Below are 27,249 nucleotides of genomic sequence, written 5' to 3'. Positions count from 1 at the left end.
ACCAGGGGGCGATGCTCTGCCCATCTGGGGCATCACTCTGCCATAATCAGAGCCATTCTAGCGCCTGAGGCAGAGGCCACAGAGCCATCCTCAGCACCCGGGCAAACTCCAGTGGAGCCTTGGCTGCGGGAGGGGAAGAGAGAGACAGAGAGGAAGGAGAAGGGGAGGGGTGGAGAAGCAGATGGGCGCTTCTCCTGTGTGCCCTGGCTGGGAATCAAACCCGGGACTCCCGCACACCAGGCCGACGTGCCAACCGGCCAGGGCCTGTAAGCATCCATTTTAAGCTAGAACTATATTCACAGTACCCAAGGCAATGTCTGGTTGTAGGTATGGGGAAAATATTGTAGAATGAATAAATGAAAAAATATACATAAACTTAGATCATGGTTTTACTTCATGATTGACAAATTTCTTTCACATATGTTTACTCATCTGATCTTCAGCTTCTTCCTAGTGAGGAAGCTAAGGATCAATGGTTAAGCCCAGGGTCACAGAGGACAAACTGCAGAGCCACAGGTCCAACCTAGGCCTTTCCACTTGCCCTGCACCTCCAAGTTTAATGGGATGAGCATAAAGGCATTTGTTTAGGATCAAAGAATTAAAACTTCCAAGTGCAGAATTGAAGAGATCTGACTTGATAGCAGAACTCTCTTCTATGAAAAAATTCTTGGCAATCTTTTTCATCAAAAGCTTAATATGAACCAATAATAGAAGGTAACCTTCTACTGAGCATGTTTTAGATGATAATTTTACTCTGTTTTGCCCTCATGGGAATACCAGTAAACTCAATTTGGAACATTGCGTTTCCCATGGCTGAGGAAACTATATGTATTTAGCTAAAAGAAGAAAAGATAAAAGGCAGTTGTAAAAGCTGTTTTCAAATATTTGAAGGGACTTCTTATAGAAAAAGGAAATGTCTTTTCTATTCCAGAAACCTAAAGTAAGACTAATGTTGAATCTATGAGTCAGTCATACCTTCATGAGGCCAGCTGGTTGTAGCCACTGAAGTCCAGAAGTTGCAGGCATGGCACTGCCTTGTTCCCGAATATACCTTGAATACACTGTGGACTTTTCCCTCATAATCAGTGTTCTGAAACTAATTCCAAAGCCTAAGCTAGACATGCAAATGCCTCTCATTCCCCAAACTTTCCCTGACATGTTTACCTCACCTGAACAGCTAGTTGTTTTCTTCAGAATGTTGACAAGAACGCACCAAGCTCTGAGCTCAAACCCAATAAATTAGTGGAGGTCCCAATGACCTTCCCATATCCTGACAGCTTCTTTGGGGGTCCGGAACCTGTCTCCCTTGCTTATAAGGCTGGGTGCTCAAATACACCAGACTGCCTGGAACAGTCTTGGTATAATTATTTCTAGTATCTCATTCTGTGTTCCAGTTTGAAACAATAAATTCTATAGACAGTTGATTGCCTAACTGATTTTTCATAGAAACCAATGCCACCAGGGTTTACCATCCCTAATGGGAAAGTCCTTCCAGGCCCCAGCTGGCCAAACATGAGGAGGAATTTTCTAACAATCTAAATTGCCTAAAAGTGGATTTGACCACATCGGCAAGTAGTAAAACTCTCCATCACAAAAGGTATACTTTTATACCTAGTGTTCATTTAGTTGAGTTTAATGACTATTTCTCAGGGATGTTGTCAAAGACTTTCTTACACAATGTCCAGATTTGGACAAGGGGATTTTTCAAGCACTTTCCAATCTCTACTTCAGTTAACTTATAAAACTTGGGGGAGGGAGAAGAAAAGGTCTGGAAGGAGACAATTCATATCACCTATTTTGCCACCTATAGTTGGAGTATTGCTACTTATTTTCCAATTTGTTATGAAGATATTTCACATAAGCTCATAAATCCCCCTTTTCCAGGCTGTCTTAGCACACTTTTATTTCTATGTGGTTATATGGTCAAGCAAATTTTTATTTCTATTTGGTTATGTGGTCAAATAATATTTATCTTCTGTTTTTTATGTTGGTTTGATATTTTAAAACATAGGGTTCATATAATTTTTAAAAATCTTTGATTGAAAGAGAAAACAAGAGTGTAAAAATAGTAAAACTGAGTAATGGTAGCCAAGCCTGAGATAATAATTTTTCTCTTGTGTATATTTCTGTAGCTTTTGTTAAATAAAGGAGGATCATGCTAGTAAGTTTCAGATGCTTATCTAAATAAACTATAATATAATGAGATATTATGACAAAGTCGTAATATAAGATTAGAGAAGAATTATAGAAATATTAGAAAAATTATAATACTGCTTTATATTATATACTTTTAAAAATCCTGATAATTTTGCAAATACATCTATCTCTTTCTCCTTGTGGTTCGGAAGACGTGATAAGCATTTGATCTTCTTCAATTCATGCTTCCAATGTGTTCAGTTTTTTTGTTTTTTTTTTATCCTCATAGGATTTCAAGTTTTGGTTTATTTTCTTCTTAGAGAGAGTACTTTTTGTTATTGTTATGTATAGGAATATCCCTTCCCCTGGGTGGGGGGTACTTTCTGGTTGTCAGAGGAAAAAAATTTAGTCCAGGAGCACAGCTTACTCATTGACGAACACGAGCTTTCGCACCATCACTCAGACCCTGTTTTGTTGTTGAGGATTCCAGTGTTATTACAGCTATCGTATTATTTACAGATGGCAGGAGATAGGAAAGCCCGAGTTTAACAGGATTGTGTGTGTGTATCTATTTGCTGGAGTTACAAACCTCTTTTTTCCTGTGTATATTTCATTGCACCAGATAGTCTAGGAACATTTTAGCAAAGTCTCTACATGGCTTGTTTTAACTAAAAATGTTGTCTTTATTTCCTATAAAATAAACATACGTTTATAGCTTTAAAGGACAAATAATTCAAATTGGTTTTTAATGAAAATAGCAGATCTTGGGAAGCCCACACCGTTTATCACCAAGTGCCTTCCACACCCCCACAACGTATCAATAGTTTTTAAGACATTTAGCTGTTTCTTCCCCAATTTACCATGTATTTCTAAGTTTATACTCATAATCCTGGAGTTTTTTGTTTTTGACATTCCATATAGGCTTCTCCTGAAACATAAAGATTTAGCTTGTATACTGCCATTTCCACCCACTTTGTCCTCTAAGCTCCTAATATCGTATAGTTCGGTTACATTAATATGACTTAGTAAATATTTGTCACAGATGAGCAATCATGATTGTTTCGCTTTTCTTGTACAGATGGTCCAATTTTTCACTCCCTTGTTTGTTTTTATATATCTATCGTCTATTCTTCCCCTAAACTTTCAGACAAAGCTGTAAAAACAACTCCTGGACACTCAATCGGGTGCATTTCCCTTAGAGACTTCTGTCCTGGGACACTCCCTCCTCCTCCAGTTCTAGCCTGGCAGCTCTCTCTCAGGTGTCCTGGGATGGATGTCTTGGCTGCTCTTTGGATTGAAGGTCCTGCTTGATCCCATATTTTCCTCTTGCTGGGTTTGCTCCCTCATTTTGTTGGAGTACATCTAGGAACTTCCTGGTCCGTGACAGCTAAATCTCTTTGGACTTTGCAAGCCTAAAAATGTATTTTATCTCACTCTCATGTGATCACAATTTAAAACTGATTATATTTTAGTTTGAAAATAATTTTCTTCCAGAATTGTAAACATCCTGTTGTCTTCTTGTTTTTAGTGTTGCTCACGAAAAGCCTGTTTTCATTCAGATGTCCGGTTTTTCACACATAATATATTTTCTTTCTGGAAGCTTTTAAAATCTTCTTTTTATTTTCAGTGATCTGAAATTTTTTGATACTGTTTCATGGTGTAGTTTTTTGTTTGTTTTTGTTTTTTCCTCCTCATTCATATGTAAGGCATTTGATAAGCTATTTAAATCTCATTTTAAAAACTCTAATCCTTTAGCCCTAGAAATTTTTCTTATGTAATTTCTCCTATAATGTATTTCCCCTTTATTTTCTCTGTTCTTCCTTTTAAATATCCAGATATTTGGATAGGGGATCTACAGATCCTCTAATTTTTCCAAAAAAAAAATCTATTTTCTCCTATCCATCTCTTTGTTTTGTGTTCTATAGTCTAGAAAAATTTCAGAAAGTATGTTTCTATTCTTTTTCTTTCTATTTATTTGTTTTGGTGGTTATCTCTCATGACTTTACTCAAATGTCTAATGATCTTTGACTACCCATATGATGGACATATGATGAATGGAAGGAAATCAATCACTAAGAGGATTGGAAATATTTAAATGCAGACTGGACTTGTTGACACTTTTGTTTCATTATAAGATTATTCATTGGAGGATACTATTAGTTAGGTTTGACTATTTCCCCTGAGATAAACACTCCATTTCTTCCTGGAGAGAGATACTAGCTGCTTATACTTTGGGAGCTAGACAAGGGGAATGAGTAGGAATCTCATCTATTCAATATGATTTATTTGCTTTATCCACTACTATTCGTCTCTTACCACACTCTTCTTCTACTCTGTGCCCGGTCTCTTCTTGTTTTAAGTCTCTCTGACTCAGTCCCCCCAGAGATTAACCACCCACCTGGGCAGTGGTGAACCTGGTTGCCCAGGATGAGGGTATAAATCTTGGGTGACTGTGCTATATCTCTCACCTTTCAGAAATATCTGGTACCTCCAATTTCTGAAATGTTTCTTAAATTCTGAAGTGTAAATCTGCTTGCTTTTTATTGCCCTGCCCTCATCATATAGTTAGGTTTCAAATTTTTGTGGCTGCTAAGACAGTTACCACTTGACATCTGTTTTCTGTCTTGAAACATTTTCTTGCCATCTTTCTTTTTCTCTCCTTGAGGTTTTATACCCTAGTTTTGTTTCTTTATTACAATTTTATTGAGGCTTTGAGAAGAGTACATGTAAAGCTCTGTATTCAATATTCCAAGTAAACCAGAATCCTATTTTTCTTTCTTTTTTTTACAGTGCAAGATGACAGCTCTGAGTTGTCTAAAGACTCAGATAAATTTATCAGGTAAATTTTTCTTCATACAATTCTATGTCAACTTATTTACTATAAGGACTATGTGTTTAAACATTGTCTTTCATAACTGAATTATTATTTATTATTATTATTATTATTTAATTGAGAGGTGGGGAAGCAGAGACAGACTACTGCATGCACCACAACCAGGATCCACCTGGAAAGCTCCTACTAGGTAATGCTCTGCCCGGCTGGGCCGCAGCTCTGTTGCTCTGCAACTGAATTATTTTACACCTGAGGCAACGGCCATGGAGCCATCCTCAGTGCCCGGGGCCAACTTCACTTGAATGGTTTGAGCCATGGCTGCAGGAGGGGAAGCAGGGGAGAGAGAGAGAGAAAGAGATGGGAAGAGGGAGGGAGAAGCAGATGGTCACTTCTCTGTGCCCTGATCAGAAAGTGAACCCGGGACTTCCACATTCTGTGCCAACACTCTACCACTAAGCCAACTGGCCAGGGCCTGAATAATTATTTTTTAACTTAAAAAAAGGAAGTAGATATCTTTTCCCTTAAAATATATTTTAAATGTTTTCAGGAAGAATGTGGAAAATTACTGAATTCCAGACTATTGAATTAATATTGAAAGCTATGTGAACTAGCCTATTCTTTGAAAGTTTATTTTTTATGGTTAAAAATAAACATATCATGAACATAATGAGCACAACCACTATAGACAGCAAAAAATCCAAGCAGTTTAGGGGAAGATAGGTTCTAGAGGAAAATGGTGAGAATTAGGGTTGAAGCCATGTATCTTTTAGGAGACAACCCGATAATATGACATCAATTCAGCCTTGAACACATGAATAAGGTATAGATCAGTAGTCTCTGATCTGCAGCATTTCTTGAACATTTCCATCAGCCTGAATTTGACAATCAGATGTAAAAAACAGTCAATTAACTAGAGTTGAAATAATGTTGCTTCAGCTTAGGTTTTCGTGACTGGCTCTAAAGGTGAGGAAAGTTGGGTCGGAAGTAACTCAAGAATCAGGATGCGATAAATTTGGAGAGGGTATTATCTTGGAAAATCAAAATTTGTGAAATGGAAAGGGAGAAAGTGGAGTGAATGGGGAGAGAATGATATAGGCATGCTAACATTCTAGGCAGAGGAAATAACTAGTGTACAGACCCTGAATTGCATGTGAGCCTGGTGTGCTGGAGGGTCAGAAAGAAAGGCACTGCAGTTGAAACATAGCAAGGAGGAAGAGGAGAGGGGTAGGCAGTGAGGTGAGAGAAGGGGGAAGGGCTGTGTCATTGAGGGCTTTATAAACCAGGTAAGGAATTTGGATGGGAATTGAGACACAGTTGGACAGCTGTAAGAAAGGGGAAAGACACAATCAGATTTACATCTAAAAAGGATTATTTTAACTGCTGTGTGGACAATAGATTGTGAAGAATCTAAGGTGGAAGTAAGGAGAAGTATTAGGTTACTTGAGTAGATGTGGGATGAGGAGGGAAGATGATGGTGGTTTGGGCTAGGTTTGAGGGCATAGATGTGGAGAGGGAGAAAAGTGGATGGGTTTAAGACTTAGTTTGATTAGATGAAGGATATGAGAGAAAAGTGGAATCAAAAGGGGAGGGGGATGCATTCGGGGCAACACTAGAATCTATGTAAACACAATAAATTAAAATCAATTAAAAATAAAAAGAATTACTAGCAGATTTTGGTTTGAACCGGGTGGGTACTGCTGTCATTTACTGAGATGGGGGAGATTGGGAGAGCACACCACTGTATAGAGCTAACTATCCCAGTTGTGGGTCAGGGTGCAGAGCCATGGGAGCACCCCACAACCACTGCACACATCCTTGCACCATTCAACATGGCCAAAACCAGTTTGGGACACAGTTTAGCAGTTTCTCATAATGTCAAACATTCACCTACCCTGTGATCCAGCAATTCCACTCCTAAATACTTACGTTAGAGAAATTAAAATATATATTACAAAGAGAATTGTACACATATGTTCATGGGAGCTTTATTCATAATATCCCAAACTGGAAACAACTAAAATGTCCATCACCAGATGAATAAATAAATGTGTTATATTCATAAATGGAACTTATATTCATAAGTTCACCATTTGAATATATAAATTAATTGTTATATTCATAAATGAACTGTTGATGCATATGACAGTATAGAATAATAATGCAGATATTATTTTAAAAACCAGAGTAATCAAGAATATTAAAAAAATTAGGATATTAAAAAAACCAAAGTAATCAAGGTAGTATATGCCATATGATTCAATTTATTTTTTATTTTTTTAAATTTTATTAAGTGAGAGGCAGAGAGGCAGGGAGGCAGAGAGACAAACTCCTGCATGTGCCCTGACTGGGATCCACTGAGCAAGCCCACTTGGGGGCGATGCTCTGCCCATCTGGGGCCACTGTTCCATTGCTCGAGCAGAGCCATTTTAGTGCCTGAGGCGAGGCCATGGAGCCATCCTCAGCACCAAGGGCCAACTTGCTCGAACCATTCAAGCCATGGCTGTGGGAGAAGAGGGGAGGAGAGAGAAATAAGTGGGTAGTGGTGGAGAAGCAGATGGTTACTTCTCCTGTATGCCCTGACCGGTAATCGAACCCAGGACTTCCACATGCCAGGCCGACAGTTTACTGCTGAGCCACCCGGCCAGGGCCTATCTGATTCAATTTATATGAAGTTTTAAGACAGAAAAAATTAATCTATAATGATAGAAATGGGGTCAGTAATTCCCAGAGTGTCAAGGGAGATTGACTGAGAAGGGGCTGTAGGGAACTTTTCAAATGATGAAAATATTCTATATCTTATTTGAGCTTATAGCTATACAAATGTAGTCTTTTGTAAAAAGTCATCAATCTGTATGCTTAAAATATACATTTTACTGAATGCAAATTATACTTAAGTTGATTTTTAACAAGTAGTCAAATATCATTACAACTCTTTTATTGAAAACCTAAAGTTACTTAACTTTTTTAAAAAAATTGAAAAAAGGTATTAAAAAACTTTTTTTTGGTGATGAGAGAAAATGGGTATACTTCTAAACTTTCAAACTCTGATTCTAAAATATGAGAAGATTCTTACACAAAAGAAAAATTATAGAGTAATATCTCTCATAAACAGACATAAAATCTAATCAAAATATTAGCAAATTGAATACACTGATATATAAAAAGTTATAAATACATCATGATTAAGTGGGCTTGATTTCAGGAAATCCAGATTGGTTAAAATTTGAAAATCAATCAGTGTAACTCACCATGTTAACCAAATAACAGAAAAAACTATAAAATGATCCAGAAAAACTATAAAAATGCAGAAAACATATTTGCTAAAATTTAACACTCATTTATGATCAGCATTCTCAGCAAACTAGAAATGGAAGATCATTTCCTTATTCAAAGAAAGGGAATTTACAAAATCCAACAGCCAGCCTCATGCTTAAATGGGAAACGTTGAATGCTTTGTTCTCCCAAGTTTAGAAACAAAACAAGTATGCCCATTATCACCACTTCTGTTCAACACTGTACTGGAGGTCCTAGCCAGTTCAGTGAGGCAAGGACAAGAAATAAGTTATAAAGTTTGGAATGAATGAAGTAAATTATGTTTATTCACAGATAATAGGATTATTTACATAGCAAAATCCAAATGAATATGCACAACTTGAAAATAAGTGAAATCAACAATAACTCTGGATATAAGATGAACATTAAAAAATCAACTATGTTTTTATATATTAGCAATCAACACAACGAAAGTGAAAATTTAAAATTACCATTACAACAAAAAAAATTTTAACAAAGATGACTAAGACAACTATACTTAAAACTGCAAAATAAATCTGGGGGTAAATTTTAAAGACCTCAAGAAATAGAGACATACAATGTTTGTGACTAGGAATGAGTCAATATTATTATAATGCCAATTATTCTCAAATGAATCTATAGATTCAATTCAATCTCAATAAAAATCTCAGCAGTATTTTTTGGGAAATTGTAACAGAGTGGTTCTAAACTGTCTAGAATTCAAAGGATTTAGAATAGTAAGGCAATCATGAAAAAGAACAGAGAGTATTGACACTCCTAGATATCAAGATGTCCTAGAGGGGGCGGCAAGATGGCGATGAAGTAGGCGGACATACCAACTTCCACCTCCCAGAACCAAAATGGATTACAACTTAATTTTAAAAATCATCATCTGGAAAAACCAACTTTGGACTAAACTAAAAGGACTCTTTAACTAAGGAACACTGAAGAAGCCACACTGAGACTGGTAGGAAAAGCAGAAATGTGGAGAGGGCTGCCCAGCTCCTGGAAGTGAACAGCAGACCGGAGGGACTCGCGTGGTGGGAAGCGAGTTTAGCAAAGAAGGGAGGGTTCTGGGCCCCAGGAACAAAGCCCCAGCCTGCAGCCCCAGAACCTAGAAGAAGCATATGGACAGAATTTAGCTGCAAAACAAGTCAGAATACTGTTTGTGAGAAAGAGACAGATTTCTCTGACCCAGGATTCTTCTTAAAGGGACAGCGCAGAAAACCTCTCTCACAACCACCCACCTGGGGCACCGGGGGATGGGGAGAGATGAGAGGACCAGAGCAGCGGGAAGAGAGTGTAATCTAGGAGGCACAGGAAGAAACACTTTGAGGGACAGCCACCCTAACCCCTGGGCTGAGTCATCCCCCAAATCTAAAGTGAATTATTTCCCCTGGAATTAGCAATGCCAGCAAAGGGAAACAGGACACCAGCCAAACAAGCTCTCCCATGGCACTCAGAGCAGAGTCCCTTAGACGGAGGGAGCCTTCAGGAATACAGTATTGAGTGCTAGGGTCTGAGCTGCAGCACCCACACCCACACTGCTGAGGGCTCACTGGAGAATGGGCAGCAGTAGGATGCAGAAGCATGGTCCTGTTGGGAGGGGCTGAAGCTGGGCTGGCCATGACTGAGGCCTGGTGTGAGCTCAGTCTCACCCAGCAGGGGCAGAAAGGGCATGCAAAAGTGGTCCATCCAGGCTGTGGGCCGGGTGAGCAAGAGGGGTCGCACCTGCAATCCTGCCTACAGGGGAAAGGCAAAAGCTAGGGAACTACAGAGACCTGCGGCTGAGCGCGGGCACGCAGTCCCACCTGGCCTGCAGACCCAGGGCTTGCGGCTGGCATGCGAGTGCAGCTCCACCCACAGGGGCAGGGCGAAAACCAGGGAACAGGCGGAGACCTGCGGCTGAGCACAGGCATGCATCCCTGCCCTGGTGCTGAGGCTTGCGGCTCCGGCATGGTGTGCAGCCCCACCTGTGGAAGCAGTCTGAAGGCCGAGGCTGGACGAGGCTTGTAAACCCAGGCACCTGAACACAGCCCCTCCTGTGGAGGACAGGCAGAAACCGCAGTGACTGCTGCAGAGGGCTGGTGCCAGCAACTCCCATTCCCAAATGCCTGAGACAGTGGCAGAGGGAGTGGCAGGCCTCCAGACAGAACACACCTAGGGAACACAGAGGCCACACCCATTGGACTTCAGTGGCAACACTCTTCTTATACACAAACAAAATGGGAAAGCAGAGAAATGCAACCCAAATAGATCAAGAGAAATCCCCAGAAAAGGACTTCAATGAGTCAGATATAACCAAGTTACCAGATGCAGAGTTGAAAATAATGATTGTTAGGATGCTCAAAGATCTTAGAATAACAATAGATGGATATAATGAACACCTAAATAAAGAGATAGCAAGTATAAAGAGGGACATTGAATAATAAAAAAGAATCAGTCAGAAATGACAAATCTAATATCAGAAATTAAGTCCACAATGGAAGAAATTAAAAGCAGGATGGGTGAAGCTGAGGATTGAATCAGCGAGTTAGATGACAAGATAAACGAAAAAATGAAAGCAGAACAGCAAAAAGAAAAGACTCAAAAAGTCTGAGGAAACTTTAAGAGAGCTATGTGACAACATGAAAGAAATAACATCCGCATCATAGGGGTTCCTAAAGAAGAAGAGAAAGAACAAGGGATAGAGACTTTGTTCAATCAAATCATAGCTGAAAACTTCCCTAAAATGAAGCAGGGAAAAGTCATACAAGTTCAAGAAGCAAAGAGAATTCTATTAAAGAGAAAGCCAAAGAAATCTACACCAAGACACATCATAATTAAAATACCAAAGCTAAGAGATAAAGAGAAAATATTAAAAGCTTATAGAGAAAAAAAGGCTATTACCTCCAAAGAAGCCCTCATAAAAATGACATCTGATGTCTCAACAGAAACACTTGAGCCCAAAAGGGAATGCCAAGAAATATTCAAAGTAATGCAGAACAAGAGCCTACAACCAAGACTACTTTATCAAGCAAGGCTATTGTTTAAAATTGAAGGAGAAATAAAAGCTTCCCAGACAAAAAAAAAAAAAAACCCACAAAAAAACCCTCAAGGAATTCATTACAACCAAATTAATGCTGCAAGAAATGTAAACGTTAAGGGACCTGTTGTAAACAGATCAAAGGGGGAAAAGCATATAGTAAAAAAAGAATATAGCTTTAAAAAATAAAATGGCAATAAACAATTAAATATCAATAATAACCTTAAATGTAAATGGATTAAATGATCCAATCAAAAGACATAGGGTAGCTGCATGGATAAGAAAACAGGACCCATACATATGCTATCTACAAGAGACACACCTTAAAACAAAAGATTCACATAGACTGAAGGTATGGAATTCACATAGACTGAGGATGGAAAAAAATATTTCATGCAAATGGAAATGAAGAAAAAGGTGGGGTAACAATACTTATATCAGACAAAATGGACTTTAAAACAAAGACTATAGTAAGAGATAAAGAAGGTCACTACATAATGATAAAGGGAGCAATCCAACCAGAAGATATAACCATTATAAATATCCTAATATAGGAGCACCTAAATATATAAAGCAGACTTTGATAGATATAAAGGGTGAAATCAACAGGAATACTATAATAGTAGGAGATTTCAATACCACACTAACATCACTAGATAGATCCTCAAGAAAGAAAATTAACAAACAGCAGACTTAAAAGATACACTAGATCAACTGGATTTAATAGATATCTTCAGAACCTTTCACTGTAAAACAGCAGCATATACATTCTTTTCAAGTGCTCATGGTACATTCTCTAGGATAGACCACATGTTAGGGCACAAAAGTGGTCTCAACAAATTTAAGAAGACTGAAATTATATCAAGCACTTTCTCTGATCACAATGGCATGAAACTAGAAATCAACCACAACAGAAAAATTGAAAAATACTCAAACACTTGAAAACTAAATAGCATGTTATTAAATAATGAATGGGTTAACAATGAGATCAAAGAAGAAATAAAGAAATTCCTAGAAATGAATGATAATGAGCATATAATAACTCAAAATTTATGGGACATAGCAAAAAAGCAGTACTGAGAGGGAAGTTCATAGCATTACAGGCATACCTTAAGAAGGCATACCTCAAATAAACAACTTAACCCTGCATCTAAAAGAACTAGAAAAAGAACAGCAAGTAAAACCCAGAGGTAGTAGAAGGAAGAAAATAATAAACATCAGCGGAAATAAATGACATAGAAGCTAAAGAAACAATACAGAGGATCAATGAAACCAGGAGCTGGTTCTTTGAGAAGGTAAACAAGATCGATGAACCTTTAACCAGACTCACCAAGAAAAAAAGAGAGAGGACTCAAATAAATAAAATTACAAATGAGAATGGAGAAATAACAACTGACATAACAGAAATACAAAAGATTGTAAGAAAATACTATGAAGAACTGTACGCCAAAAAATTAGACAACCTAGATAAAATGGACAAATTCCTTGAAACATAAAATTTTTTAACAATCAATCTGAAAGAATAAAAAACCTAAACAGACCAATTACAATAAATGAGTTTGAAACAGTTATCAAAAAACTTCCAAGAAACAAAAGTCCTCAGCCAGATGGCTTCACTGGTGAATTCTACCAAATATTCAAAGAACTAACTCTATCCTTCACAAGCTACTTCAAAAAACTCAAGAGGAAGGAAGACTTCCAAGCTCCTTTTATGAGGAAAGCATAATTCTGATTCTGAAACCAGGCAAGACAACACAAAAAAAGAAAATTATAGGCCAATATCCCTGATGAATCTAGATGCTAAGATCCTCAACAAAATATTAGCCAACCAGATCCAGCAATATATGAAAAATATCATACATCATGATCAAGTGGGATTTATTCTAGGGAGGCAAGGCTGGTACAATATTGGCAAATCAATCAATGTGATTCATCACATAAACAAAAGGAAGGAGAAAAACCATATGATAATTTCAATAGATGCAGAAAAAGCATTTGATAAAATCCAGCACCCATTCATGATCAAAACTCTCAGCAAAGTGGAAATACATGGAACATACCTCGACATGATAAAGGTCATCTATTACAAACCCACAGCCAACATCATACTCAATGGGCAAAAATGAAAATCAATCTCCTTAAGATCAGGAACTAGGCATTGGTGCCCCCTTTTACCACTCTTATTCAACATAGTTCTGGAAGTCCTAGCCACAGCAATCAGACAACAAGAAGAAATAAATGGCATCTAAATTGAAAAAGAAGAAGTAAAACTATCATTATTTGCAGATGATATGATATTGTATATAGAAAACCCTAAAGTCGCAGTCAAAAAACTTCTGGATCTGATAAATGAATCCAGCAAGGTGGCAGGATATAAAATTAATATTCAGAAATCAAGAAATCAGAGGCATTTTTATACACTAACAATGAACTGTCAGAAAGAGAAATTAAGGAAATAATCCACTTCACTATTGCAACAAAAAAAATAAAGTACCTAGGAGTAAATTTAAACAAGGAGATTAAAGACTTGTACTCAGAAAATTATAAAACATTGATAAAAGAAATCAAGGAAGATACAAACAAGTGGAAACAGATACCATGTTCATGGATAGGAATCATAAACATCATTAAAATGTCTATATTACCCAAAGCAATTTATAAATTCAATGCAATATCGATTAAAATACCAATGACTTAATTCAAAGATATAGAACACATATTCCAAAAATTTATATGGAACCAAAAAAGAACACGAATAACCTCAGCAATATTGAAATGAAAGAATAAAGTGAGAGGTATCACACTTCCTGATAACAAGTTATACTACAAGGCCATTGTACTCAAAACAGCCTGCTACTGGCATAAGAACAGGCATATAGATCAATGGAACAGAACAGAGAACCCAGAAATAAACCCACAGCTTTATTGACAACTGATATTTGACAAAGGAGGTAAGAGCATTCAATGGAGTAAAGACAGCCTCTTCAACAAATGTTGTTGGCAAAATTGGACAGCTACCTGCAAAAAAATGAAACTAGACCACCAACTTACACCATTCACAAAAATAAACTCAAAATGGATAAAAGACTTGAATGTAAGCTGTGAAACCATAAGCATCTTAGAAGAAAACATAGGCAGTAGCTCTCTGACATCTCTCGCAGCAATATATTTGCTGATTTATCTCCATGGGCAAGTGAAATAAAAGACAGGATAAACAAATGGGACTGTATCAAACTAAAAAGCTTTTGCACAGCTAAAGACAATATGAACAAAATAAAAAGACAAACTACACAATGGGAGAACATATTTAACAATATGTCTGATAAGGGGTTAACAACCAAAATTTATAAAGAACTTGTAAATATCAACACCAGGAAGATAATCCAATCAAAAATGGGGAAAAGAATGGACACTTCTCCAAAGAGGACATACAGATGGCCAATAGGCATATGAAAAAATGCTCACCATCACTAATCTTTAGAGAAATGCAAATTAAAACCACAATGAGATATTACCTCCCACCAGTAAGAATGGGGCTAATCAACAAAACAGTGCGGAGAAAAGGGAGCCCTCCTGCACTACTGGTGGGAATGCAGACTGGTGCGGCCACTGTGGAAAACAGTATGGAGATTCCTCAAAAAATTAAAAATCAAACTGCCTTTTGACCCAGCCATCCCAGTTTTAGGAATATATTCCAAGAACACCACAGCACTGTTCCAAAAGGAGAAATGCACCCCCATGTTTATGGCAGCATTGTTCACAATAACGAAGATCCGGAAATAGCCCAAGTGTCCGTCAGTGGAGGAGTGGATTAAAAAGCTGTGGTACATATATATATATATAATGGAATACTATGGAGCCATGAAAAAGAAGGAAATCTTACCTTTTGCAACAACATGGATGGACCTGGAAACCATTATGTTAAGTGAAATAAGCCAGGCAGAAAAAGAAAAATATCTTATGACCTCACTCATTTGAGGAATCCAATAAACAATGTGAACTGAGGAATGGAATTGAGACAGAGGAGAGATCAAAGGGACCAGAGGAAAAGAGGACAGAGGGAAAGGGGATGACAGGATGAGATAAACCTGAAAGGAAGGGGGGAAGGACGCTGTGGGGAGGGGAGCAAGGGAGATGTTGAGGGGAATACGGAGGAGAGGGGGAAACCTTGGTGGCGACACTAAAATCTATGTAAACACAATAAATTAAAATCAATAAGAAAAGTGTTTAAATGAAAAAAAAAAAGATGTGCTAGAATATTAGAATACATTTCAATCTGATTGGATCTTTTTAGGTCAGGTTCTTGTGCCTAAAGAGTCACCATTGTTGGACAGCCCCAAATTCCTCAAGTCCTGAATTAGAGCCAGGGGTGAAGTCAGTTCTATCAGACCGAGTGGCCTATACAAAATGGGAAAGGAATGGACTAGTTATTGGGGCTTGGGGGGTGACCACAATGTCCACTGTGACAATTTTTATATACATAATATTTTTATTGGATTGGAACCTTGATAAGTAAGAGTCGCACAGAGAGCAAAGGATCTAGCTAGAACTGCTTGCTCGGATCCAGAAATAGAGTAATATGGTGCACTTAGTGTCATTAGGAAGTTCCACATGATGGTGCCTCGGGATGTGTGAATGGATGGTGGAAGTAAAGGTTTGAAGTGGCTTGATGGTGAAGAATGTTGAGTTCTATGTGGAAGTGTTTAGATCCCATTCTATAGAATTAGATAACCCAATGTGGTTTTCAAAGACACATAACCTGATAACCTAGAATAGGGAGATATTCTGTGATAGCATAGCCTGATAACCTGGAATAGGAAGAGGCTGAGATAGAAAAACAATTAGAAAGCCGTTTTGAGTTTGTAGCTGAGAAATGATAAGGAACTTATCTGAGTCAGTTCAGGAGACCAGCTGACACCACTTACTATGGGGTGTTATACCCCATACTTGGCTTTTTCCATGGGTGATTTTGTTGAATGCTCAAAAGAAACACAGGAGAAATTCTCTCTCTTAATTTCATAGTTGAGGCAACAGGAGTGAAGGGGTTAAAGAGTTTGCCCAGACTTACCCAGCTAATAAGTCATAGTGACAGAATGCTTTCGCCCAAACCAGGTGGTTCCAGAGCCTATTGTCTTAATCATGATACTACAGGTCTATATACCCAGAGACATGTAGGGGGTTATTCATTAGGCTTTGTTATGACTCAGATGTTGCTTCCCTGAAATATCACTACCACAATTCTCTTCTCCCCTAATTATCCTTTCGTTTTCTTCACTGGCTTTCTTAACTACGAGTTGGCTTCTGCTCTTTCTTTTCTAAACACTTAATTACTCTTTTGGAGTTTGTTTTCCCTAATGGCGTCATCTATCAACCTTTATGTTGATTTGACCTAAATCTCTTATTTCCAGTCTCAATTTCTCAATCACACTCCTAAAGGTCATCACCTAAAACCTGTGTTTAAAATTAAACTCATATTTTAACTTCAGTTTCTCTAGACGCGCTCTATTAATAGCAAAACTAACTGGTCTTCCAGGCTTTAGGAGAATATTTGACCCTCAAATTCCTTCACCTTTCACACCGTATCAGGCAACCAGTCCAGTCCATTCTTTACCATTGATTCATCTCCCCTTCATAGTCTTTGCTCCCACCCTTGTATTAGCTCTTCCTATCTCTTGCCTGAATTCTTACATTTGTTTCTTAACTCGTCCCCAGCATTTAATATCCCACATAACCCACCCTGCATACTAATGCCAGAAAAAAAAACAACCTCTTACACACTGATTTCATCATTTGCTTGCCTTATTTGAGAACTTCAGATTGCTGCTCTATCACCTAATAAATCAAGATTACTGAATCAACTCTAATCCATTCTCTGCCTAAATCTGAAGACCCTGCATGGCCCAATTATACCTATTTTATCAAATTCCAATGCCTCTGAAATTGGAACTCTCCACTGTAGTCAGTTCTTATTACTATCATCTCTTTCCCCAACATCTTCTGTCTGTACACATGCATACGCCATGCTTCTTTCCATCTGAGCTATTTGTTGCTAATAATGTTCCCCTGGTCTCTTTCTTGGTTCCAGGTGGTCCACATCCCAAGTGGCCTTTTCCCTAATATCTCCAAAACAAAGTTATATCTCCCCTATTTTAACTTTTTCTGCTTACTGCCATTGCCAGAGAAGTATCTGTCATTGTTGTCTCCAAATGTCTGTGTTAAATGATGTGATGCTTTATGTTAATATGGAAAGCTATTCTATTTACTATTTCAGGTATACATCTTATTTTCCCAGCAGGATAATGAGCTCTGATGTTCAGTTTAAAATGATGTCTTCTACTTTTTCATATTCAGAATGGCAATGTCAGTGCTCAATAAAATCCTGTTGCTGGCTGAAACTATAAACACATATATTTTTTATACTGCGTATATCCCTTTAAGCTTAGCACTTTATCTGAATAGTAGTAAAATAGTTACTGTTCTCTCATTTTAAGAGGCTGTTTCCTTTACCAAATTGAAAATGCAAATATTCCCCAACGCTTCAAACATTCTGCTTTGTATATTCAAACCATACTCAAGTTATACCTTTTAGGGTAATATTTTTAATTATTCTGAGGGAAGAAAAAAAAGCCCCTGAGGACTAACAGTTTGAAATTGAACAGGACACTGTTGGGAAGGGGGAGGGTCAGGGGTCATCGTCAAACAGACAAAAAACAATGAAGACGATTGTGCCTGAAGATGGTGTTTGTTTTTTTTTCACGAGACAGTGTGTTGACAGTTTCCTTCCTCTTGGGTCATTGTTGTCTGCTAAATGATCTGTGACAGCAAATTGATCTCAAGCTTTTTCATGCAGGAGGAATAATGCAGCCTTTCATTTTGTTACTTCCATTGCCAAATGCTGAAACATTTCTTTGGGAAATTAATGTTAGTTTAGTATATCATTTGCTAGTGGAAAGCACTGCCTGGAGCTCTGGAAGCAATAATAGCAGTGATTAATTTATCTTTACCAAGTTTCAGATTTCTCCTTACGAGTGATTGCAAAAGCAGTAACGCATTTGAAAAACTTAGTCTAAAATTAGGTGTGTATAATTATCATTTTAAAAAATGAATGCATTAACACATTTAGATATTGCCTCATTTATTTTAAAAATTTGGTCAAATATTTACTGTAAGACACCTATAAAAATTAATGCCGGCAGACTTGTTCTAACTGAAAAGTTGCTTCTTCCTCCAAAGAGCTAGGAACTTAAAATGGACCACAGACAGAAGGTCTTTTACATTTGGTATTTAAACATCTAAGCCAGTCATTTGGTGATTCCACATGTCTGAAAAATATCCCAAAGTAATGTTTTGTTTATAGAATGTTGAGAATCTATGCAATCTAAGTTTGTAGGGGAAATAAATGGAAAGGTGGTTATTTAAAAGATGATTTCACAGTTCCCATTTAATACTTTATAGCAATCTTTGCTTTCCCACTTGGACCTAGTAATATTAGCACAAGGATGGAACAATGCAGGCAGGAATCATGGAAAAGAGTTGTTCTTTCCTCTTTAAGGATGGCCAGGTTCAGTGTCAAAATTAAACTAATCTCAATTCTGGTGTTTCATTTCTCCTCATAATAAAAAAGAAATAAAGGTGATTTTACTAAACTTTGGCATAGCCATTTAAGAAAATTGTTTATTATAGAATAAAGAAAATGTTTAGGTATGATCCTTCCTTTCCTTGAAGTCCTCTTTTAGGTAGTCATGAAAGGCAGATAGCTGAAACCTATATTTTTTTATTTTATAATATACACATGGGTGCACATTTCCTTCTATTATTAAAAAAATGATTTAGACAGGCTTTCTTTTTTGTGATTTGTGTGTATTAGTGGAGGAATTAATACATTAGGTTTGTCAGAAACTGTAAATCAGTTTAATGTCTTGTGACAAGACATTGTTATCTGAAACAGTCCATCCACTCTGATAAAATAATTTTAAAAAGCAAACTTACAAACTACTTCTCACTGTCTGATTTTCATTTATATTTTCAGACCAATTAAAATTTCATTTGATGATTACTACAAGACCTGGTCTCAAATAGCTACATCGAAAGCTGCAGAAAGTTACAGAACTCCATGTAAGGTGATCTAGTCTTACCCTGTGTCCTTTCGGCATATATTAATATCTTCATTGTTCCCAGCTTGTCTTGATTTTAAAGACTAATTGACAAATATTTTCAATTTGAGGGTGCTACACTTCTCTGTTTGCTCTATATACTAATCATCAACTTAATTTAGTTCCTCTTTTGTATAGAACCCTTCACTGAAGTCTGATTAAACGCTAAAAGAAAAGATAGGCAATGAAGGAATAAAAGATGGAGGTTTATTTTATTCTCTTCACCCCAGAAAGAAGCCTTCATAAAGGAGAAACCTTTTGTATTCTAAACACTGTTATCCTCAATGCCAGAGAAAGTATTAAGTAAAAACACAGCAAAAAACATATAAACTTAGGGCTTTCAGTTGTATCAATCTAAGGCAAAATCTGTTACCATCATACATTAGGATTTAAAAAGACAGAAAGGGGTGAGCTGGATGACTTTCTGGTCGCATTTAATCAAATTTTTAGAGTACTGTTCCATTATTTGGATCAAAATAGGTTATCTAGTGTACGCACACTTACTGAAATATGATTTTGCTTTAGTTATTGTGCTGAATGGTGCATTCTAAAATTACAGTGACTTCCTAATTCCCAGATTCAGTGATTATTTTTTAGACTTTATCTTGCACTCTCATCAGCTGTTCTGCCTTTGCATTTGATGGCACCATATTCATCCATGGGTTTCCCCCTCCCTTACTTAGTGCTCCTCTGCCTCTTTCCTCAGAACAAGCTTCACTGTTTGTTCCACTCTCCCCACTCTTCCTGGGAGACCTTGTCCACCACCCTGCTTTTCATTAGCCTACCTTCCAGTCGTTCCCTAAAGCCTCACACTAGCCAGGCCCCCTCCTGAGTTCTGCATGCATATTTAGAACTGCTCATTGGACATCTTACCTCCATGTGTTCAGGTATCTCATACTCACCATGCCCCAAAGTGAACTCAGTATCTTCAGTGGTGGGGCTCAGCTGGTTCGCACCGGTTCAGCAGAATCAATACCTAATTTTTTGTTGAGTTTTGCAAACCGGTTGTTAAAATGGCACTTGTAATCAGGGTTCTCTCCAAGGTGGGCACCTGGGCAGCCACCCATAGTAGAAATCACAAATTTACATTCCTTACTCTTTTGTAACATTCATCTGCAAAACAGCGTATTCTAAGTGCCCGTAGTGATGTTCATTCCATTCATAGGTAAAAAAAATTGCAAGTGAGGACACCAATCAAGCAATATAGAAATATCTTAAACAACAGTTTTATTGTTTTTTGTCACGTATTATTTAATATTTTTAATTAGTATTTTAAAACTCTTTCTTATAACATAATCTAGTTTTGTGTACATCTTTTGTTATTTTTATTTAAGTATTAAATGCATGAAATCTACCTTTCATGCATTTAATAATCTACCTTTCGTTATATTGTTTTTTATACTTAAAACTGTCATTAGGGCAGAAAACTGGTTGCTAAATTATTTGAATCCCAGCACTGACTACTTTTCTCTAAAACCAGTCCTTCGTTACCGCTCTTGGTTAGTGGAGATATCTCCACTATTGCATTTACTTGCCTGAAGTGGAATCACCCAAGTTGCTGAGACCCCTTCGTCTCCTCATTAAGCCTGGTTGATTTCATCTCCTGTAGCATCATGAATGTTTTCCCTCCACTCCACCCCACTCCATGATCCCTGCCTTAGTTTGTGGTCTCATCAGATTTCAAGTCATCATTGTGATGGTCTCCTAATTGGTTTCAATAGAACAAAATATCGCATGTAAAAAGTTTCTAGTTTTAAGGCACAAATTACAGCAAAAAGTGGTACTATTTTTAATAAATATTTAAAAAGTAAAAGTTAGATCATGACTAAACATTACCTTTCTCACTCACTCATAGATTAGTGGTTAAGTGAAATAACTTAATTCCCTGGTCGAATAGGTAAGTTGGTTAGAGCGACATCCCAATACACAAAATTTGCGGGTTCGATCCCCAGTCCCTCCTTCCCTCCCTCCCTCCCTCCTTCCCTCCCTTCCTCCCTCCCTCCCTCCCTCCTTTCCTCTCTTTCTAAAATCAATCAATCAATAAAATAAAATAATTTATAAAAAGAAAAGGTGCTTAAGAAACAGTTTTTAGTAACTATCAGTATAAAGAATTTTATTATTTTTGATAGATGAGTACATGAATGTATACTTTATTTCAGAGATTAGTGGTTGGGTGCTGGTTAGTCAATTCAGCAAACATATCTTGAGTACCTACTATGTGTGAGGCACTGAGGAGCTCAGCTGCATTCCAGGAGGCAATAACCAATGACAAACACAGTGTGCAGAGGCAATTGGCACATTCTAGGGAACAACTCAGCATCCAGCCCCTTCAACCAGAAACCTAACCGATTGGTAGAGGATGGTTCTTTAAGGAATAACATGTAAACACAGAGAGTCAGTTGGAGACTCTAGACTGCTAGAAAAAGAAATAATCGAAGCACATGCTAATACTAAACAAACTTTGGAAATGACTGATTTGCAAAAAACCAATCATTAAAGAGTGGAAGAATAATGAAGCACCACCAACTGCAGTTTCTTCTTCAAAAGAGTTTGATATAAAAAAATTGAATTTGGTTCCTGTTTCTGTATCTGTCATTAACCTAGAATGTAATCCGTCCCTCTTTGTGAAGGCAGTGGCTGATAATGGTTACCTCCAGCCCAGAAGAATTTCTGAGACTTTGATTCTAGCCCTTGGTGCAATATTTCACAATCACCCTGCCTCTTCTTCCCCTAGGGATTTGTTATAAGAATGTTTCAAGAGCTTTCCTTCAATAATAATGAGCACTTAATTTAAAAAAATAAATGTAAACCTTACATCTGCTGCTGGCCATTTTGTCTTTGGATAATTCAGCTGGATGAGATCCAATACTTTTTTTTTTAATGGCCTAATTTCCTGGCAATAATAAAGATGAAGCTTCTAGATTATAGAATGTTTCTTCAACTATTCAGAAATAAAAGAGAAACTTCTAATAACTTCATTTTCTGCAGTTACATTCTTATCACTGGAAAGATTATTAAGCTCTTATGCATATTTTTAAAAGCTTTTTATTTTATGAATAGTGATGAGTGGTTATATTTTGAGTGGGATAATAACTCTTTTCCATATCTTTGTGCCACAAATCTATCCATAGTCATGTACATCATAATACATAATAGTAAGTTTATCGTTATATAATACAGTTTACTGAGTATATTCTATATTATGTTTTTAATCACCCCAATGTTATTCTTTTATTTATTTACAACCAATATTTATTAAAAATCTAATATATGCTCAGTGGTATATCAACTCTACAAGGTAGGCATTATTAATATTACTCTGTTTTGCAAATGAGAAAACCAAGACCAGGGTATCTAAGTAATTTACTTAAGGTCACACATGTAAGAAGGAATACCATTTATTGGTAAAGGGTGTAAATTCTGGAGCCAGAGGTTTAATCCTGACTCTGCCATCTATAAGCTGTATGACCTTAGGTAAATTCCCTAACCTCTTTGTGTCCCACAGTTCCTTATCTATAAGAATAATTACAGTACATGCCTCATAGGTTGAAGTACTAACACTGGCACCTAGCACAGAGTAAGTGTTCTATAAATGTGGTTATTATTAATTAGTACAAATAGACTGTGGCCCAAGGACTTGAACCAGATTTTCTGACTTGACATTTGTTGTTTCCTATCACAGTGTACTGCCTTTATAATATGATATAGAATATTTCTTTATAGCCTGATATTTAAATTCCAACTCTGAAACATATGCAGTACATTTTCTAATAATTATAATTATTAGTTCATAATCATAGGCAATCATATGGGAAAATGTATGGATGATCCGCTGTTCTCTGTCCATCACTACAGAATGGCAAATTAAAAGTTTGGCAGAGAATAAACCACTACATCTGGTTGTGGGCAACAGCACCTTAACGACAGAATATGATCCCCATAAGGAAATGTTTATGTTAGAGGAAAAGAATTCCTTCAGACCAGTGTACCCTGTAATATTGAGCAGAGGCTTCCTGATGTTTGCTGTCATCAAGACAGACCAAACAGCCTGAAGCATCCTGGGGATGCTTGCTTTCACCCTAGGAGACTTTCATTCTTTGAGTCTTTGAACCAGAAATAAGGGCAAGTGTCTCCAAACTGCATTAGATGCAAGAGGCAGTACCATCTAATTCTCATGCATGGTTCTAAGTCTTGACTGCTCATTGGAACCACCTGAGGAGCTTGTAAAACTTCCCATGGAAAGGGCACACCCCCAGACCAATTACATAAAGATCTCTGGGAGCAGGACCAGGCAGCAGTAGCTCTTAAAGCTCCCTGGGTGATTACAGTATGCAACCAGGGCTGGAAAGGCTCTAGTGGGAAGAGCATGTCAGAAGTTAGAGACTCCTCAACACTGTGCTAGTTTGTCACATACCATAAAGTGAATTTAGGTTAGTCATTTAATGCTTTGTACTTCATTTTTCATTTCTATTCATTGCCAAAAACATTCTACTCTTAAGTTTCTCTATGGATAATATGAGATAATACATGTGAAAATAAAACCTGCTAAAGCAAGTTGGTGCTATTATATTTCTTTGGACATAGCAGTCCCAGCAGAAAATTTTTTTTAAAGATCAACCTATACAGATGTTGGATAAGAGGTGTGTCATGGCAAAAACAAACAAAACAAAACCAAAAAAAAAAAAACAGTAAAAGTGACGTCCGATAATCCTTGGAAGGGAAAAATGAAGAACTTTATTATGGAGGCAATAGAGGATGATTTTCTACCACAGACTACAAAACTGGCACAAAGACAAGATATGGTAGCGATGGGGGAACTTCAACTCGAAGAACTTCTGACAGAATTACTGGTCCTTCCTTCCTGTGCTCCCATACTCTCTCTCTCTCTCTCCTGTCCTCACTCCTCCATTACTGTCCTCCATTCAACATGATTTATTGAGCATCTTCTATCTCTGGACAATGGGCTGTGTGATGAAGACAAAAAGATAAGTATTGTTATAATGTTTTAAGGAGTTTATAGTCAGGTGGTCGGAGACAGATAAATGAAAAAATTATAGGGCGAATATAGGAAGGGTTAAAAGTTTGTACAAATACTGTAACTTTTTAAGATCTCTCAGATAATAGAGAAAGTAGTGATAATAAGTCAATGATATCAAGTTAATGGGAATAGTCAGGAAATGTGGCCATGCCATTTGGGGTTTCATAATAGTATATAAGAGACTGCCTTACATATTCATATAGAAAATGAAGGAAAGACAATTTCAAAAAATTAAGGGAAGATACAAATTATCCTTCATTAGAAACCTCAAATTTTAAATTTTGTCTACGTAATAATAAATAGTCACAATGAGAAGACATTACTCTAGCTTTCTGTTTGTTCATCTGTAAAGTGGGTATTATAATGGTAACCACTGCATTCATACTTTACATGTTCCCACTGTTTAGAAAGAACTCTATTAACATTAGTTATTATAATCATCTGAAGGAAATGAGGAATAACTCTTGGGAGCTCAGATTTCCTTCTTCAATGGAAGAAAGGAGAATATATCCAAATACCAATAAAAACAGTATTAGTAAAACCTATACAAATATATATGTAGTAAATGTGCTTGTGTGTGTTTGAAGAAAAGAAATTAGAGAATAAATAGGAACATTACTACGAAAAATATGCAATATTAAAAGATGAATACTATTGTTTAAATGTTTTTTCTATCAATGACTAATTTAATCAACCAAGAACAATTAACCATTATTAAGAAGGAAGTTCCAGATACCAGAAAGACTAGTTGGTTAGTTTAAGTCTGTAAACCCAGGACAATTAAAAAAAACAGGGAGATGATAGATGATAGATAGATAGATAGATAGATAGATAGAAAGAATATGTGTATTTGATCTGGCTTATTCATATTTCAAGTAAAAACTACCAGGGCTTTAAGCTTAATAGATGTCAATAAATTTTATGTGAATTTAAAGGCTTAAGTTTTATAATTCACCACAAACGTAAGAACCAGTGGTATAATGTGATTTCCAGAAGAGCTAAATTGATAGAAGTGTAGCACACAGCTTGAGAAAGGTAGTAACTCACTTGCATCTTTGCTATTGTAATGAAACCAAGATCCTGAGCTGGTTCTAGATGCAAACTTTAATAGGAGCATCAACAAATTCCATTGCTAGGCCTGACCTGTGGTGGCTCAGTGGATAAAGCATTGACCTGGAACACTGAAGTCACTGGTTCAAAACACTGGGCTTTCCTGGTCAAGGTACATATGGGAGTTGATGCTTCCTGCTCCACCCCCTTCTCTTACTCTCTCTCTCTCTCTCTCTTCTCTAGAATGAATAAATAAAGTCTTAAATTTTTTTTTCATTGCCAAGATGATGAGTATGGTTGGGTCTCTAGAAAATCATGTCTTAAGAAACAGTTGTAGGAATTGAGGCTGCCCTGATAGCTATCTTCAAATATTAGAGGGGCTTTCTCCCATGGGGGAGGAATGGGCTTACTATTGCTCCAGAGGTCAGAACTAGAGCCAATGGGAACTCAGCACGCAGATTAAGGAAGAACACTGTGATTTACTGTCAGTGGAGCAGGCAGTCTTCCAACAACAAAAAAGAGAGTTTTTTGTTGTTGGCAAAGGATTTATTTAGAGGCTGAATGATCATCTGTTGCAGATTCTTTGGGAATCAAGATCTGTAATGTCACTTTGAACTCCAAGATTTTATTTTACTACTTGAAGTACTGAATTAGAATTTTGTTAAATTATGGTATCTGTAGTTTCTATATGAGTTATTTTAACACCGTCTTCATTACTGTAAATGATACATAAACAAATGTCATTACAATGAAAAGTTTGAAGTCATAATGTACTTATTTCAAACAATATACAATATTACCAAGTTCAGTTAAAAGGAAGAAATATGAATAGTGTGTGAGCGTTATCATATCACTTAAAGTATATAGTATACATCATTGCCACATATCAACTTAAGGGAAGTGGATTCTTTTAAACTTTGCACTATTATTTTTAAAATGTGTGCATAGCTCCTTTTTTATACTCTAATTTCAGTGCTTGAAGATCCAAATTTCATTGGACAGTATTTTGAATGGAAGAAAAGGAATCTAAAACATCATAAAGAATGGAATTTAAAGTAAGTAATTTTTAGTGTCTAGAACCGTGATGGCAAACCAGCACCTGACACGCATAGCCATTTTTGATGACACACGGCTGCATGCAGTTGCATACCAGAGAAGTATGGGGCTGCATGCCGAGAAGGACATTTCATCCTTGGCTCCTGCATGGCCAGGCGCAGTAGCCGAGGATAAAATATTTGCTATAGTGTAGATATTCTGTGCTGGAGGTCTGTAGGCCAAAACAACAGAACTCTGGCACAGAGCCTAGTTCTGGGACTTCCGGTTAGGCCGTTAGGGGATCTTTGACCTCACTTCCGGCCGGCAGAGCAGGGAGCTGCGGAATGCTGTGAGGGACGCATCTCTGGGGGCCCTGTGATCGCCATTACCAGCAACCACATAACCACAGCAACCACCATCCAATCTACTGTTCTGGGGTGTCCTGGATTTCTAATTGACCATCATTACTGAGATAAGTGACGGGGAGGTTAGGAGAGGCGAGGGTCTGTGCTATGGGTGCCGTTTCTGCCATTAGAAATAGAGGCAGCCATCTTAATTTACATAAGATGCAACTTGCAGAATTTCAAGACAGCATCTGGGCTCAGGTGTTTGTCGACTTGAGGTCAAAGCTTGAGAATCTGGAAAGGTGCCGCTTGGAGAATCGAGAGGAGTGCCACTACGAACA

The 27,249-nt window shown here is 37.3% G+C and overlaps 1 protein-coding gene across 1 annotated transcript in view; it reads left to right on the top strand.

Annotated features, from left to right (window-relative positions):
• UBE2U (ubiquitin conjugating enzyme E2 U) overlaps positions 1-26,588 on the top strand; it is a 61,697-nt gene extending 35,109 nt beyond the window's left edge. The window contains exons 6-8 of the mRNA XM_066264988.1: positions 4,927-4,975; positions 19,318-19,403; positions 26,503-26,588. Of these exons, the coding sequence (XP_066121085.1) occupies positions 4,927-4,975; positions 19,318-19,403; positions 26,503-26,588 (221 nt within the window). The remainder of the gene's footprint in view (positions 1-4,926; positions 4,976-19,317; positions 19,404-26,502) is intronic.
• Positions 26,589-27,249: the final 661 nt, after the last annotated feature.

This window comes from Saccopteryx bilineata, chromosome 3 (genome assembly GCF_036850765.1).
Source record: "Saccopteryx bilineata isolate mSacBil1 chromosome 3, mSacBil1_pri_phased_curated, whole genome shotgun sequence".
Classification (NCBI taxonomy): Eukaryota; Metazoa; Chordata; class Mammalia; order Chiroptera; family Emballonuridae; genus Saccopteryx; species Saccopteryx bilineata.
Note: the sequence above shows the minus strand (reverse complement) of the source record. Positions and strands in the feature narration are given on the sequence as shown.